Below are 12,538 nucleotides of genomic sequence, written 5' to 3'. Positions count from 1 at the left end.
TGAAGCATACCAGGACCTATCTCAAGGATACAATGGATCTAATAAAGTTCATTCAAGATTTCCCTCTAGACATTACATGTAGTTTAGTGTCCATTGACGTTGAGAGCCTGTACACCCGTATCCCATTGGATACGGGTGTACAGGCTATCCGTCAATTTTTGGACGGAGCAGGCAAGTCTCAGCAATTTATCAACTTCATTTGTGATGCTCTGCACTTTATTTTGTCTAATAATACGTCCACCTACGGAACCCAGTGGTACCGGCAATTGACTGGTACCGCGATGGGTACCCCGGTATCTTGCACGTTTGCCAATTTGTTTTTGGCTGTTTTCGAGGAGACATAAGTTCTGAACAGAACTAATTCCTTCCACATATCCGGTACATCATGCGTTATGTGGACGATGTAATAGTAATTTGGAGCGGAGATGAACTGCAATTTAATCAGTTCGTAGAGTGCTTAAACACTGCTAACACCATGAATATGAAATTCACAGCGGTATATGGAAGGGACAAAATAGAATTTTTGGATACCCTCATTTCCATCCAACACGAACAGATAATAATTACAGGATACTGTAAGCCCATAGCTAGAAACACACTATTACATTTTAACAGCTCACATCCCATACAAACAAAGAAAGGTTTGCCATATAGCCAGTTTATCAGATTACGACGCATTAATACACTGGAGGCCAACTACCAAAAGCAAGCAGAGGATTTAAAAAAACGTTTGAGAGCCAGAAACTACCCAGAAACCATCATACAGCAGGCATACGACAAAGCACAGAATACAAATAGGGAACAGTTATTGAAAACCAAAAAACATGATAGAAACAATCGTGCAGACATGCAAAGATTTGTATTTTCTTTTTCTAATACACCACTCAATGACACCATCAAACAAAAAATACATAGGCATTGGGACATAATTGAGCAGGACAACTGTCTAAATATAAAAGCCAGAAGGAAACCTATTATAACATTTAAACGTAATCACACAGTAGGGGATCTTTTTTAAAAAATTCAAGGGAAGAAAGCCTCTATAAAAAACTCCCGTACCAACTGGCTGACTAAAACTAAAGTGACAGGGAACCATATGTGTGGCCAATGTGCCTATTGTCCCCAGAATATGAATACTAGCTTTATCAGACTAGGAGGGACAGATATTCGCATAGAGCAGTTTATCACATGTAAGACCTGTTACGTAGTATATTGCAGATGTTGTCCGTGTGGCATGTTTTATATAGGAGAAAAAAAAGCAACAGAAGTTTACCCGGTTCAGGGAACACCTGTATTCCCTGAGAAAAGGCAAAGGTGTCCCTAAACTCATTAAACATGTCACGGAGGTGCATAAAGGAAATCCTAAGGTCCTCAAATTCGCAGGTGTCCAGCATATACCTAATCAAAAAGATGGCAGTGACAGGGATAGTGAACTGATTAAATATGAAACCAGATGAATATTACGGACCGGAGCCCTGGGCCCGGCCGGGTTGAACGATAGGGCGGAATTCAGTCCTTTTTTGTAGATCGTATAGAATAGATTTTAAAATGTTTGCTTTTTTTTCATTTTTGTATTGATTGTACAAACTTTATTTATTTGCACAAAAAGGTGTCCACACAAGAAGGTGGTAGTCCCCTCCCCTCCCTCTACTCACCTGTATTAAGTTCACCTGTGATGCATAAGAAACAGAGGAGACCGGAAGAAGTTCCCCCGGGAACAAAACGGAGCCGTCGTCTCTGTAACCTCGCGTCCCTACACTTCAACTCCCCTACCTGTCTGTGTATGTTCCCTCAGCTAGAGAGGATTTTAAAGATGGAAGAATAAAGAAATCTTTTGTACCGGCACAGTTGGTGAGTGATCTGTCTGTTCTTTCTACGAGTCCACGAATATTCAGCTATGCCTTCTTGAGACGTAGAGAACCGCCCAGCAGACTTCTGTCCAGTACTCAAGCAGAAAATCATCAGACACGCCACTAGCATTCATTACAGTTGTGCCTGACGTTATTCTCCTTGCCAATATGATTTACAAATCTGTTTAACTTTCTGGCACCAGTTGATTTAAAAAAAAAAAAAAAAAGTTGTCCATGGGAGTACCCCTTTAAACTAGCCTAGGTCATTACCTTAACTAGCCTAGGTCATTAGCATTGTCGTCATTGACCTCTTGACTGCACTATACCACTAGGGTATATTGGAGTTGTGAGGTCCCCGGTATGTGAGTCGTTCTGAAGCTGTTCTTCTCAGCTATATGCGACCGACACACGAAGGGAAAAGAGTAGCCCTGAACAGCCTGACTGGTGGGAGGAGGGAATGGCAAGCGTAACTGAAAGCCACCATGCCACCTCCCCCGTGACCGGATACCAGTCACGGAGAGCCCAGTTGAGCGGAGATCCCATGAACACAAGCCCTGCTGGTAAACACAGTTCTAAGGACATCAATGATGAATAAATATATATATATATATATATTTTATCTGTACATGTTCTCTTTCCTTATAGTTTAGCTGCTGTTGAAGAACATCAGGAGTCACCTCCAGCAGAGTCACAGAATGATAATGTACTAATGTCAAGAGCAAGTGGGGAGGAGGAACAGAAGACTCAAATGGAACCACATAAAAATGAGGGACAGGAGCCACAGAGTAGCCAGAGCAGAGGCCTAAAGACAAGCTGGTAGGTGAAAACTCACAAGCTAATAATTATAAATGTATCTATAGTCCTAATGCTCTTTAAAGGAGAAGTATTGTGTTCAAAAACCACAGAGTGTGTCAACCCCTGTACAAAGCGGCAGCCAACACGCCCCCTCCACAAATCAGATATAGCTATATAGATATGTGAAATATCAGATCTTTGTCTTTACCAAACCTGAATACAGTACTTATACACATATTTAGTATTGCTATAGAATTGAAGTATTCATTTTTTAGGTAAATATTTTTAGGTAAACCAACTACCATAGGACAGAATGTTAAAGAAAAAAAAGTTTTTTCCTGTTTTCTTTTTTTGCATTTGTACATACACATTATTTTAAATTTCAAGTTAAGGCTCTTGTTTAGGCCGCTTATAGCCTAAAATTTGCCCATGTTTTGGCACATATTTTGAGCCTTAAAGCAAAAGAAAAAAACTTCTGATATTACCGCAGTAATGCATAGCCTAAATCAGCACTGCTATCTATTCTTCAGCAATATGCCATCACTGTATAGGATGATAGAATCTCTTTAAGTGTTTATTCACACGAACAGTATCCTGAGCATCAAATATTTGATGCACAGGATTTGAAGCTGCAGATTTAAAGCTGTGTCCAGTCAATTAGTTTTCATTTAAATCTGCAGCATAAAATCAGCAACTTAAAACTTTCTCTGCTGCAGACTTGTTTGCTTCATCAGATTTTTCTGGCCATTAACTTCAGTAGGTAACAAAATCTGCTACAGCAAATCTGAAAACAGAAAATATGCACGTGTAAACGTACCTTAAGGGCTCGTTCACACAGGCCTGACGATGGACCCCTAAAGTGTGCCTCCAGATGTGCCTGCTTGAAGCGGCAATCCACCACTACGAGCAGACACACTGCTGCAATGTGCAAGTCGCCACGCACATGCGCAGTATACTCGCACACATCGCAGCTGCTCCCCCTGTTCCCTGAGCTAGGCTGAGAGCAGCCGCGATGTGTGCGAGTATACTGCGCATGCATGCGGTGACTCGCGCATTGTAGTGTGTCTGCTCGTAGTGGCGGATTGCCGCTCCAAGCAGGCACATCTGAGGCACACTGTAGGGGTCCATCGTCGGTGCATCCGCAGCGTAAAATACGCTGGGGTTTCGCCCATGTGAACGAGCCCTTGGGTTCAGTTCACACGTGCGTATTTTTACTGCAGATGTGCTGCAGATTTTGCTGCCCTTTGACTTCAATGGGCAGAAAAATTCACTGAAGCAGATCTGCAGCAGAAAATATGCACGTGTGAACTGACCCTAAGAGTAGGATCACACGTGTAGTATTTAGCTGCGTATTTGGTGCTGCATATTTTCCTACCCATTGAAGTCAATGGGTAGCAAAATACCTAACTGATTTTGCTACCCATTGACCTCAATGGGTAGGAAAATATGCAGCAACAAATATGCAGCAAAATACGGCTTGTGTGACCCTACCCTACGTTCTTACATGCATAGTTTTGCTGCTGCAGATTTTACTGCCCATTGACTTCAATAGGTAGCAAAATCTACTATAGCAAATCTGCTATAGCAAATCTGCAGTAGAAAATATGCACGTGTGAATGTACCCTAAGGGTACGGTCTCGCGTAGCACATACGCAGCGTATTTCATACTGTGCTATATCTGCTGCGCATTGGGAAATACCCCTGTGTGTATGCTCATCGAAGAATATGCAGCATATGTTCCGCTACGCAGTGTGAAATACGCTGCGTATGCATTATTTGAGTCCGTACCCGAAGGGTATGTACACACTGAGGAATTCATGGAGAATTTCCCCGAGTAATTCCGCTTGTATTTTTTGCTCCAATTTATTCAAGTCATTTTCCATTGACTTTAATGGACTTTCTGCTGTCCTGTTCACACTGAGGAATTTCCGCTAGCTGAATCCTGATGCCTGAAGATAGGACATATTCATTCTTCAGGTGAAATCCTCAGGTAGGATTTCTTTTTCCTGACAAAATCCGTTTCACGTGGAATTTGTGTGGAATCCAGAAAAGTAGAAATGAGTAGCCTCCTCCTTCATTCCTCATTTCCTCGCGATGTATAAAATGACAGATTCCTTGTGAATTCCTCTCGAATTCCTCAGTGTGAACATACCCTAAAGGAGCAGAGAATTTTATCCCTCACAGTGTCCAGCTCACAATAAGCATGAAAAAAAATTGTATAAAAATATATTTTTTCCTTTTAATATATCTTTTCCAGTCGCAAATCTCTTATAGATGAGGAACTGGCACAAATATGCAAGAAGAGAATCAGGTAAGATATGTAAAAAAATTGTCCTTGTAGAAATTTTTCAAGGAACACAGGTGCTATTCCCTCACGATAGCTTACATTTTAGACTGACTAAGGGCTAAGGATTCACTACTGAATCAAAGCTGAAATGTAGCTTGTCTGCTCTCAGTTGAGTCTGCTGCTCTTTTCAGAGTTGTGCAGAAATTTTTTATTTTGCGCAGAATTGGAGCTGAATTGGTGCAGACATGTAGTGGAAATTCAATTGGGTAAATTCAGAGCTGATTTTTATAGTAACATAGTTCATAAGGTTGAAAAAAGACCAGAGTCCATCAAGTTCAACCTATATCCCGTATGAGTCCCTACTAAGTTGATCCAGAAGAGGGAAAAAAAAACTCATACTAGAGGTAAAAAATTATTTCCCGACTCCAAATATGTCAATCAGAATAAATCCCTGGATCAACCTTCTGTCCCTATAAATCTAGTATCCATAGCCTGTAATGTTATCACTCTCCAAAAATGCATCCAGGCCCCTTTTGAATTTTTTTTCAGAGTTCACCATGACCACTCACTGTTCTTACAGTAAGGAACCCCCGTCTGTGCTGGTGTAGAAACCTTCTTTCCTCTAAATGTAGAGGATGCCCCCTTGTTATAGATACAGTCCTGTGTATAAATAGATAATGGGAGAGATCTTTGTACAGTCTCCTGATATATTTAGACATAGTTATTAGGTTGCCCCTAAGCCTTCTTTTTTCTAAACTAAGTAACCCAATTCTGATAATCTTTCTGGGTACTGTAGTCCTCCCATTCCCCATATTACCCTGGTTGCCTGTCCTTGAACCCTCTACAGCTCCACTATATCTTTCTTGTACACTGGTGCCCAGTACTGTACACAGTATTCTATGTGTGATCTCACTAGGGATTTGTACAGTGGTAGAATTATTTCCTTGTCGTGGGCATCTATGCCCCTATTGATGCACCCCATGATTTTATTTGCCTTGGCAGCAGCTGCCCGACTCTGGTCACTACAGCTTAATTTACTGTTAACTAAAACTCCCAAGTCCTTTTCCAATGAAAGTGGTGGATAAAATCCAGGAAAACCGGAATTGCCATACGGCGCTTTTACTCCTAGGACAGATGCAGGCAGCAGTCCATATGACAGGTTAATGGATTCTTTATTGCACAATAAAGAATCCATTAACCTGTCATATGGACTGCTGCCTGCATCTGTCCTAGGAGTAAAAGCGCCATATGGTAATTCCTGTTTTCCTGGATTTTAACCACCACTTTCATTGCCCATCCAGCGACCGAGAGGAACCTGGAAAGGAAACCGTGGCTGCTGACCTCCATTTCTTCCTGCGAGTCTTTATGCCTGCTGAGGTGTTGTGCCCTGAGCACAACACGATCTGTTAAGCCTTAAATTTTTGCACACATTGAAGCCACTCTGTTATACCGTCCACACTAGGAGCGCATCTTGTTGTTTTTTGTCTTTTTCACATTAAGTCCTTTTCCAAGTTAGTCGTCCCAAGTATTCCCCCATTTAATACATAATCCTAGCCCAGATTTTTCCTTACATTTATCAGTGTTGAACCTCATCTACCACTTCCCAGCCCAAACCTCCAACCTATCCAGATCCATTTGTAACAGTGCACTGTCCTCTATTGTGTTAAACACTTTACAGCGTTTAGTATCTTCTGCAAAAACTATTCACCCCTCTACAAGGCCATTAATGAATATATTAAATAGAATAGGACCCAAGACTGACCTCTGTGGTATCCCACTAGTAACAGTCACCCAATCAGAATAAGTACCACTAATAACCACCCTCTGTTTCCTATCACTGAGCCAGTTACTTACCCACTTGCACACATTTTCCCCCAGCCCAATCCTTCCCTTTTTATGTGGCACTGTAACAAATACTTTGGAAAAATCAAGAAATACTCCAAAATATCATCTCTTAGAAAACACTCAAACTATTCACGTACAACAGAGGTTAAACTAACAGGTCTATCATTCCCTCGGTCACCTTTTGACCCCCTTTTTAAATATTGGCACCACATTTGCTATTCTCCAGTCCTGGGGGAACAGACCCTGTCACTGTAGAGTCCATGAATATTAGAAATAGTGGTCTGTCAATTACATTATTTAATTCCTTTAGAACACGGGGGTGAATGCCATTTGGACCTGGTGATTTGGTCATTAAATGTCAGTATTCTTGTTTTTGAGGACATTATCCCAATTTATATTGTTAAGGGCTTCTCTGAGTTGATCAAACTTTGCCTTCAGTTGATCAAAAGTTCATTGTTTTTGTGGCCCCTCGCGAGATTCCCTTATTGAAGAACAAGTTATAATGTATTATATTATGATCACTATTTCCTAGGTATCCATCTACTTGCACAATAATTATTCTGTCAGGTTTGTTGGTTAATATTAAGTCTAGTAGGGCGCCCCCTCTGGTTGGGCCCTGCACCATTTGAGACAGATAATTGTCTTTAGCTATAGTCAGAAACCTGTTTCCTTTATGAGAGTCACAGAACTCAGTCTCCCAGTTTATATCAGGATAGTTAAAGTCCCCCATTATTATCACCTCATTTTGATTTGCTGCCTTGTTTATTTGCCTCAGTAATTGATTTCTGGCTTTTCCATTATGTTTGGTGGCTTATAGCAAACCCCTTTTAGATTTTTTTTATTGTTATCTCCATATATTTCTACCCATAATGACTCCACATTATTGTTTCCCTTCTGTATATCCACCCGCAGTGCGGCCTTCAGACTGGACTTTCCATAAAGGCAAACTCCTCTCCCTTTCCATTTTTTCCGATCTTTCCTGAATAGACTATAACCATGTATGTTGATTGTCCAGTCACAGCTATCTTCCAACCAAGTCTCTGTTATACCCACTATTTCATAATTTTCCTCAGACATTATCAACTCCAGTACATCAGTTTTATTGGTCAGACTTCTGGCATTAGGCATACAGATGTAGGAGATGGGAATCCTGGCAGGGGTCCCCTGTTTCTTCCAGCATGCAAAGGTTACGGCACTTGGAGCACTACACCAGCGGCGGGATGACACGGGAGTCGGGTGAAGCTTAGTGTACAACTTTTTATTAATTTCATAAAAAGCAGTCATACACAGGACAACGCGTTTCGGAGGGACTCCCTCTTTCCTCAGGTCTGACTTCTGGCATTAGTCAACATGCAATTCAATGGCGTATGTTTTTTTTTCTCCTATGGAGCCTATCCCTACTAACTATTCTAACCCCTCCCTCCACCCCCAGGTACATTAATAATTCCCACCGCTCTATCTACACTATCTGCCTTCTCTATATTGTAGTTTCCCTTGCCCCCCCAGTCCCTAGCTTAAATACTCCTCCACCATTCAAGCCATCTTCTCCCCAAGCACAGTTGCACCCTCCCCATTGAGGTGCAGCCCGTCCCTACAGTATAGCCGGTATCTGACAGAGAAGTCAGAGAATTATAATGTGTTTCTCGTGGTTTTGGCTTAAAATGACCATACTCATTAGCACATTGCTAGAGTTCTTTAAAAGGACCACACAATACCTCTTTGTCAGACAGTTACTCCTTTACAGAGTTTCCAGAGCAAAAAAAAGAATCTTCTTGGCTAGTAGTGTAACAAAGTAATACACAAGCTTTACGGTTCCTGAATGGGTGCAATGCCACAGGAAGCAAGAAGAAGCCAAGCAGAACGGGGACCACCATGACTGCTGGGGGGCTGCATTCATGGTGGTCCCAGATCCATCCAACTTCTTGCTTTCTGTGATGTTGTGCCCATATAGGAACTTCCCCACTCAGCCGTGGCCACAGATAGGCTCAGTTGGGCAGTTCCTGCATGATCACAACTTCACAGAAAACTAGGAAGAACAGAGTTGACTGGGAGCCACCATGACTGCAGTGGGAGGAGAGTGGGACAGGTGAGTATAGCTGGTTTATTATTTTTACTACACCACCAGCTATTGAATCTTTTTTTTTCTTCTCCCCTGGTTAAACATTTTAATGTATTTCTGCAAATATTGGCCAAGCCTGATTTTATACAGATTGTTTTACCAGCTCTAGATCATGCTCAAGTGTTAAAGAGGCTGTGCTGAGCTGCAGGATGCTCACCTCTTCCCTCCTTGCCTTGACTGATGTACAGGGCTGCCTTCCAGCAATGAGCCCTTTTCTTCAGTTAGTCAAGACAGGAAGGGGTAGGGACATTAAGAAGGAGGTGTGCTTCCTACGGCACTTTTGTAAAGAAAATAATGAAGCAACGGCACTCACCATCAGTGGTAGTTCTTTATTTTCTTCTGTGCATATTCAAAACGCAGCTTCCCGCTGCAGTTTTGTATGTCCAGAGAAGAAAATAAAGAAATAAAAAGTTTCACTAATGGTGAGTACCATTGTTTCATTATCTTTTTTAGGGCTCATTCACATTGACGTCTATTTCTGTTATTTCATGCCCATTTTAAATCTTTTCAAGCCTTCTGCAAACATTTGTAATTGGATCCCACAAATTAAAAACTGATGCAAAAGGATGCCATCCCGTTTGCATCGGTTTGTTAGTATGGTCCATTTAGCAGCAATGACGGGAGACCTAGCCTTTGAGTGAATCTCACTATAAAGTCCTTCTGTTACATATTAAACACTTGTGAAGCTGCCCACACATTGCGGTAGAGCTTCACAAGTTTATTCCAGGCATATCTTTGGTATAACTTGGGTGGTTTATGTCCATGAAAAGGGGGATTTGTAGGGCGCTCATGACTGCTGGAGAGGTGGGCCTCTCTCTGTTTGCATCACACCCATGACGTAAATTGTGAGACGTGTAGGTCCCAGAGCATAGTGGACCCTGGACCCCGCCTTTCTGACTGTCCTGGACTTCATACAAAACCCTTTTTTATGGATAAAAACTACCCGAAAGTTATGCCAGAAGTATGCTTAGGTTTAACTTGAGAAGCCTTACTACAATGTATGGGCAGCTTCACAAGTGTTTAATACGGGGCAGATGCACTTTAACAACCAATCAGATTCCAGTTCCTATTCCTAAAGAGCTTTTTGGAAATAAAAGGCACAATCTGATTTGTTGCTTTGGCAATTCAATTCCTACACTTTCCTGTGCACTACATAAATGTCACCCAGTGTGTAAATCTGGCTCTATGTAATAGGCAACTGTATATTCTGTAGGAAAGCTGCCAAACCGCAGGAGCTGCTAATGTGTGAATATGATAACTGCGGGAAAATCTTTTCAAAGCGACAGTACCTAAATGTGAGTACAATTAACAGACACAGTGTGCCTCAGCTACTTGTTACTTCTGTGGGGGAGACAGAGGTTAAAGAGCTTCAACATTTATAACATAAAAAAAAGTGTCACAGCACCAACATCATACACCAGTTTATTTTTTACCATTTTATGTTATGTTCCCCACTTTTTAGAGTGGTTGGGTCTTAGTTTTGAAGGGGTGTGGCCTCTCACAGCCAGGCACATTTACTATAATTCATACACACTGGAGTAAATTGTATATCAAATCTACACCAGCTATGATTTTTTTAATTACAATTTATTATTACAAATTTTTATTTGTAATTGGAGATTTTCCTAGCCATTGTGACGGAAAATATAGATTTTCTTAAAGACAGGAGCTGAGTATTATGCATATCTTTCTTTACTGCTAAAACCAAATAAATATCCAGCAGCAAAATAGTTAACAATATTAAAGAAGCAAAAAATGTTTGAAGTGCAACCAAATGTGCAAAAAGTTAGTCTGATCCACCAATCAGGAAACAGTCTAATAAATATCGGGTGACAGTTATTCAAATCTTCCTCTTTCTTTGATGCGGTGAAGAGAAAACAGGTAACTGAAGAATAATGGAATTCTCCATGCAGATCTAAAGGGTAGGGAAGATAAGGGAGGCATAATACTCGCCTCCTGTCTTAAACAAAAATCTATATTTTCCATCACAATGGTTAGGAAAATTGGAGATTTTCCTAGCCTTGGTGCTGGAAAATATAGAGTTTATTGACTAGAGAGGAGTATTATGCAAATTTGCTTTCTTTGGCCACCTGTCTCTCTTTTTGAATGTTTGCAGTTTTTATTCAATTTTTACAGATTTTATTAAGCTCTTTGTACTGTTTAAATGTTATAGCTGACCCCTCAGATTTGTATTTTTTGAAGGCTATTTTTTTTGTCAGCCATGTAGGATTTAGTTTTAATCGTTTATATTTGTTCCCCTTTGGTATATATTTAGCTGTATAGTTATTTAGAGTCGATTTAAACATTTCCCATTTACCTTCTGTATCAGTATTTGAGAACACCTCCCCCCAGTCTATGTCCTGTAGTGCAGATCTCAGCCCAGGGAAATTTGCCTTTTTAAAGTTATATGTTTTTGCCTTCCCCGTCTGTCTTTGTTTTCTACATTTTAAGTCAAAAGTAACTATATTGTGGTCGCTATTATCAAGGTTTTCCCGCACAGTTATATTACCAACCAGCTCTGCGTTGTTGGAAATGATCAGATCCAACAAGGCATCACTTCTTGTTGGGTCCTCCACAAACTGGCCCATAAAATTATTCTGCAATAAATTTAGGAATTGTCGCCCCTTTGAAGTTTTAGCCAACCCCCGACCCCAATCTATGTCTGGATAGTTAAAATCTCCCATTATTACCACTGTACCTGCCCGGGCAGCCCTCTCTATTTGTTTATACAGCCGACCTTCTATTTCCTCAGTGCTATTAGGGGGTCTGTAGATTACACCAAATATTATTTTTTCAGTATTTCCTTCCTTTTGTAATTCTACCCACAGTGATTCCACATCCTCAGAATCATCACTCACTATGGCATCGTTCACACTGACTTTCATACCACTTCTTACATACAGACAGACTCCAACACCTTTCCTGTTCATTCTATCCTTGCTAAACAATGTAAAACCCTGCAGATTGACAGCCCAGTCATGCGAGGAGTCCAGCCATGTCTCAGTGACCCCAACTATATCAATATGTTCCTCCAGTATCAAGGCCTCCAGCTCCCCCATTTTATTTGCTAGGCTTCTGGCATTTGTGAACATACACTTTACATTTCCATCCTTTATGTTATTGGGGTTAATGGGATTCAAGGGTGTAAGTTTTATTTTCCTATGCAGCCTATTCCTAGTAATTATTCTAACCCCTCCCTCTGCTCCACCCCCAGGTACATTAATAATTCCCACCTCTCTTTCTACACTATCTTCCCCCTCTTTGCTGTAGGTTCCCTCCCCCAAGTCCCTAGTTTAAACACTCCTCCACCCTTCTAGCCATCTTCTCCCCAAGCACAGCTGCACCCTTCCCATTGAGGTGCAGCCCGTCCCTACGGTAGAGTCGGTAACCGACAGCGAAGTCGGCCCAGTTCTCCATGAACCCAAACCCCTCCTTCCTACACCAGCTTCTGAGCCACATGTTTACCTCCCTAATCTCCTGCTGCCTCTCTGGTGTGGCTCGTGGTACTGTTAGTATTTCAGAAAATACTACCTTGGAGGTCCTTGCCTTAAGCTTGCGGTCTAAGTCCCTGAAATCATTTTTAAGGACACTCCACCTACCTCTTACTTTGTCATTGGTGCCAATATGTACCATGACTGCTGG

The 12,538-nt window shown here is 41.3% G+C and overlaps 1 protein-coding gene across 2 annotated transcripts in view; it reads left to right on the top strand.

The window, feature by feature from the left end:
* The window catches only part of LOC130282663 (zinc finger protein 692-like), a 144,587-nt gene that overhangs the window by 91,245 nt on the left and 40,804 nt on the right, over positions 1–12,538 (top strand). For both annotated transcript variants that reach the window (XM_056531140.1, XM_056531141.1), the window contains 3 exons: positions 2,496–2,666; positions 4,903–4,956; positions 10,110–10,191. In XM_056531140.1, coding sequence (XP_056387115.1) covers positions 2,496–2,666; positions 4,903–4,956; positions 10,110–10,191 — 307 coding nt within the window. The remainder of the gene's footprint in view (positions 1–2,495; positions 2,667–4,902; positions 4,957–10,109; positions 10,192–12,538) is intronic.

The sequence above is a fragment of the Hyla sarda genome, chromosome 7 (assembly GCF_029499605.1).
Source record: "Hyla sarda isolate aHylSar1 chromosome 7, aHylSar1.hap1, whole genome shotgun sequence".
Taxonomy (NCBI): Eukaryota; Metazoa; Chordata; class Amphibia; order Anura; family Hylidae; genus Hyla; species Hyla sarda.
The sequence above is the reverse complement of the archived record's forward strand: the minus strand, read 5'-3'. Positions and strand labels throughout refer to the sequence as shown.